Source organism: Notothenia coriiceps, unplaced genomic scaffold, assembly GCF_000735185.1.
Source record: "Notothenia coriiceps isolate Sejong01 unplaced genomic scaffold, NC01 NC01_scaffold00017394, whole genome shotgun sequence".
NCBI classification, from domain to species: domain Eukaryota; kingdom Metazoa; phylum Chordata; class Actinopteri; order Perciformes; family Nototheniidae; genus Notothenia; species Notothenia coriiceps.
The window spans coordinates 17,522-22,520 of NW_011350095.1; the positions used below are offsets into that span (position 1 = coordinate 17,522).

The window sequence follows — 4,999 nt, forward strand, 5'->3', positions numbered from 1 at the left end:
CACACTGTATGATCACATGACCTGTTGCAGATGTGTTGATGTGTTGTGTCCTCGTTGTGTCTCACCTGTTTGACGGCTTCTCTTAACCTCCTCCCCGACATGGTGCTGAAATATAAAAGGACAAAATATAAATAAGAAAAATGTAAATGAATATTTCACATGTATTTTTTTATTTAAAGTTAATAGTCTCCTAAAAAGACACTAGAACTTTTTTTTTTTTTTTNNGTGTGCCTTGGCAGTATGGTGCTGAAATATAAAAGGACAAAATATAAATAAGAAAAATGTAAATGAATATTTCACATGTATTTTTTTATTTAAAGTTAATAGTCTCCTAAAAAGACACTAGAACTTTTTTTTTTTTTACATCTAACGTTCCCCATTTATATCATATCATATGAAACTCATTTTGGAAAACCTACAATTCTCTCTCCATGTATATACCTGTATAATTCCTCAGTGGTTGAATACTCAACTACAACTCAGATTATGAATACAAGATGAAGTAATTTTTTTTAAAGTATTTGATTTTTATATTATTATTATTAAAGTGTTTTTACGTCATCTCTCCAGGAATGGCCACCACAGCTACAGAGCCGACGGTGATGATCTGAACGTCAACGATCTGAGGATGCCAGGGCAGAGGCCAGTTCATCTACACACACACACACACACACACACACACACACACACACACACACACACACACACACACACACACACACACACACACACACACACACACTTTTGTTATATGAAGAGATTTTATTATGTGTATTTTTTTGTACGTTTCCAAAGTTTGGAGGTATATTTATGTTTTCACAATTTTTTTCTTATGTTTGAAGATTTCTTTTAAATGTTCTACTTTTTCCCGAATAAGTTTTAAATAATTTTTATATTTTTTATATTTATTTTAAAGTTTCCAAAGTTTGTTGGGATTTTTCCGTGTTGACTCAAATAACTCACTCGAACCCTTTTTGGAATAATTTTAGATTATTAATTCATGTTTTTAAATTTCCAAAAATTGTTGTGATGTTTTAACTCATATTTTATCGGCATATTCAATTAAAGACAACAAATACAATTGTTTAACCCTCGGTGTGAAAGCGCCTCACCTCCCCGGTGTTGAAAAGGATGGGTTTGGGATGATGACATGCCCGCGACTGATTGGACGGCTCACCCACCAGAGCATCTCTGATCCCGTCCCAGAACGGGTCGCCCTCCACAGCGCCTAAAGAGAGAGAGGCGGGTTAGAGGGATTAATGACCTTCAGTATAATGACGTTAGAAAGACTGTATAATCACCCTGAGTAAAGTTGAGGTCTCCTCCTCCGTCTGTTGTTCCCGCTGCAAAACTGTGACCCAGAGCTGGTTTACATGTACTGGCCTGAAGATTCAAAATGTAAGGCTTTATTTTCCTTTGTACATCAGCTACAGTGTAGATGTGTCAATGAACAACGTAGGTCACAGGCTCTTCCAACAGTGCAACATATGGACATAGAACAAATAAAACAGCTAAAATAGTGCAAGTAAATACAAATAAAATAGAATAGAAATAGTGATTAAATACATAAATAATAATACACTGAAATCCAACGATAAAAAACAAACATATCAGATAATTCTGAATTTCCACTTCTGCTTTTCCGCTCTTTTAGCTCCCTTGAGTTAGAAGAAGCTTGAGCTACACATGCTAACGTGGCTAAGACCTGTTCTCCATGATGTGTGAGTTGCTGACCGTGTGTGTGGCGTTGATCTGGACAGTAACGTCCGTCATGTTGACCCACTGATGGGCCGAGTGCAGAACACCTGTAACCTCTTCCACTGCAGTACCATACAGCTCCTGCAGGGGGCAGATAATACACACACACACACACACACACACACACACACACACACACACACACACACACACACACACACACACACACACACACACACACATTACACTGTATGATCACATGACCTGTTGCAGATGTGTTGATGTGTTGTGTCCTCGTTGTGTCTCACCTGTTTGACGGCTTCTCTTAACCTCCACACACAGATTACGTTAAACCATAAACCTTTACTAGCTACCATGTGGGGACCTTAAGTTGGTCCCCATAAAGTACATAAACCAGAACACCCATTTCTGAGCTTTGTACTTTTTTGATGTTTTAAATACTTTTTGTGTTTCACTTTTTATTGAACAATCTCAACGGTTAAAAAGAAGTTGTATTTTTTGTATAAAATATTTTTAGAATGAATCGGAAGGTTATTCAGTTTCTCACCCAATAAAATGAAGACGCGTCTCATCTTTGAATCCAGAGTTTGATCCAGATACAGTCTGTTCTTCTTCCTCTTCTTCTCTCGACTTTTATACAGCTCGTCGTTCTCTTTCCACACCGGGGGAATGTCCACATCAGGTACTTTCTGTTATTTCCCAACATCAGAGTTTACCCTCAGCAAACAGAAGCTGTTTCCTCACCTTGTTACATCACTCTGGAAACACTTTATTTCGAAAGTTTGTACTATTGTTTAAATCCTTTTTCACAATGTTTCAAGTAGGCTGGGAGGGAACCAGCAGCTTCCTTCAGGGTAACTACGTCCTCCCTGCACCTCTATGGGAGCGTGTGTTCCTTAGTGAGGTCACTATGTTCCAGAAGTCAACAAAGGAGTCCAATGCGTTTCAGACAAAAAGCAGAATAAACCTCTTTAAAATGTGTTACCTTTCAAAAATTAAGACTGCTTTACAATCTTGTTTATTTATTATTTTATTTTGTACAAGACTACAAAAACACAGAAAATTACTTTTTATTTGTTCGGGAAATATTTCTATATAAACATTCATAAATAAAACCAGAAGGTATTTTTTCGTCTGCAGTGATTTTGTACACTGAGAACTCGAACAGTTTATAATAAATCTGTATTAAAATGAACACAAAACTAATTTAAATATGGACGAATCTACGGAACATAAATACATTTAATCGTACAATATTTAAATATTTTTTGTAATGAACAAATCATTCCTGTAGACGTGGATGCAATATCTACGAAGGCCTAGTAATGCAAACGAAACCCTCGTAAAACCTTCACTTTCCTTGATTAAAATGGTAAATCTACCACAAAATGATCTGTGATTATTAAAATATTATTATTAAAAAGCAGAATTGTAAGGAATTTTTCTTTCAAAATTAAAAATACAGCTTTATTTGTTCAATCTCTGAAATTCTGTTGTTTCCCTTGTTATACATATTGTTGAAGATCCCCTAAAATGTAAAGTATTTATAAATAAAGTTCTTCCTCTTTGGTCAGTTCTTGTTTTTCCTGTGATGTTTGAAGAGTCCTGTTTTCAGTTGATAGTCAGCCCCTCACTAACCGGCATGTTGATATTAACTTCTTGTTTTCAGTTGATAGTCAGCCCCTCACTAACCGGCATGTTGATATTAACTTCTTGTTTTCAGTTGATAGTCAGCCCCTCACTAACCGGCATGTTGATATTAACTTCTTGTTTTCAGTTGATAGTCAGCCCCTCACTAACCGGCATGTTGATATTAACTTCTTGTTTTCAGTTGATAGTCAGCCCCTCACTTACCGGCATGTTGATATTAACTTCTTGTTTTCAGTTGATAGTCAGCACCGCAGTAACCGGCATGTTGATATTAACTTCTTGTTTTCAGTTGATAGTCAGCCCCGCAGTAACCGGCATGTTAATATTAACTTCTTGTTTTCAGTTGATAGTCAGCCCCTCGCTCACAGGCATGTTGATATTAACTTCTTGTTTTCAGTTGATAGTCAGCCCCTCGCTCACAGGCATGTTGATGTGCGCGCTGAGCAGGGGCGCGCTGCTGCCCTCCTGCAGCACGAACACTTTGATGATGTCAGAGATGCCCTTGTCGCTGCTGCACTCCACGAAGGTTTCCACGGGGTAAACGACGCCGGGCACCAGCAGCGGGATCCTCAGGTATGGCGTCCGCATGCGGTACAGACTCTCGTCGTACAGGAAGCTGACGGCCAGGTTGGCGACGGGTCGACACGCCGCCGTGTTCTGGACGTTCAGCGTGAGTTTGAAGGCCGGACCGAGGCCCTGCACCACGGCGTTCATCTTCAGAGGCTCGCTGAGGCGGCAGGACATCGGAGTCAGGCTGGACTCCAGAGCCTTAGGGTGAGACAAGTTTATTCATACAGTCCATTCAACACAAGGCCATTCAAAGTGCTTTACAAAAATGAAAGACATTAAAGGTCACCTATTATGCAAAATCCACTTTTTAAGTATTTCTCCCTGAATACTACGCTTAACCCGTATATTGGGCCATTTACCTTGTTTTTGTTTAAACTTAGTTTATTGGGTTTTTTCAACAATTATTCTATCAGAGCATGTCTCAAAAGAAGGTAAACAAATCTTCACTTTATAGAAAAATAGGTAGAGTAACAATGTAAATACTGCTGAACACCAAACACAATCCCACAGACAGAAGACAAACAGACAAACTAAAAGTGAACAATGAAATGAATAGAAACCAGTCCTCCACCTTGACGTATGCGCTGGCGGCGGCCAGGCGCAGGCGGCTCAGGTCCATCTGGAAGGCCCGGTGCATGGCGGCGCCGCTCTCTCGCTCCCGCAGCGTCTGGTCCACGTACAGCTTGGTCTTCTTGGGCACGTTGAGCCGGACGCTCTGAGCCAGCGGCGGCCCGGCCGTGGCCGCACGGTCCTCGAAGGAGGCCGTCCTCTTCAGGATGTTCACGATCAGACCGCCGTCCTGAGAGAGAGAGAGAGGACGAAACCCTCCTTAAAGGACACAGCACACACATTCACCCATAACATCTGTTATCAATATTCCAATGACTTGTATATAGACTATTCTCAAACTATTTCTATCATATTCTATTTGTATTTACTTGCACTATTTGATCTGGTGAGACCTGACATCTTCATTGTAGCTCTGCTCACATGACAATAACAGCCTTGATCTTGAAACACAGTGACAAGTGTTCTTTGAACCCATCCTAACTTGTAGGAG

General features: G+C 39.8%; 2 protein-coding genes across 2 annotated transcripts in view; both read right to left on the reverse strand.

The window, feature by feature from the left end:
* The window catches only part of asah2 (N-acylsphingosine amidohydrolase 2), a 5,842-nt gene extending 2,263 nt beyond the window's left edge, over nucleotides 1–3,579 (reverse strand). Inside the window, exons 1-6 of the mRNA XM_010776830.1 lie at nucleotides 3,574–3,579; nucleotides 1,735–1,839; nucleotides 1,302–1,383; nucleotides 1,113–1,228; nucleotides 558–652; nucleotides 66–105 (exon numbers count right to left, since the gene is read on the reverse strand). Coding sequence (XP_010775132.1) covers nucleotides 66–105; nucleotides 558–652; nucleotides 1,113–1,228; nucleotides 1,302–1,383; nucleotides 1,735–1,839; nucleotides 3,574–3,579 — 444 coding nt within the window. The remainder of the gene's footprint in view (nucleotides 1–65; nucleotides 106–557; nucleotides 653–1,112; nucleotides 1,229–1,301; nucleotides 1,384–1,734; nucleotides 1,840–3,573) is intronic.
* On the reverse strand, nucleotides 3,326–4,738 carry bbs1 (Bardet-Biedl syndrome 1; the record flags this gene model as incomplete). The annotated part of the gene is made up of 2 exons (XM_010776831.1): nucleotides 3,326–4,137; nucleotides 4,511–4,738. Coding segments are annotated over 2 exons (603 nt in total), but the record flags the coding sequence as incomplete, so codon positions are not given.
* Between the last annotated feature and the right edge of the window lie 261 nt (nucleotides 4,739–4,999).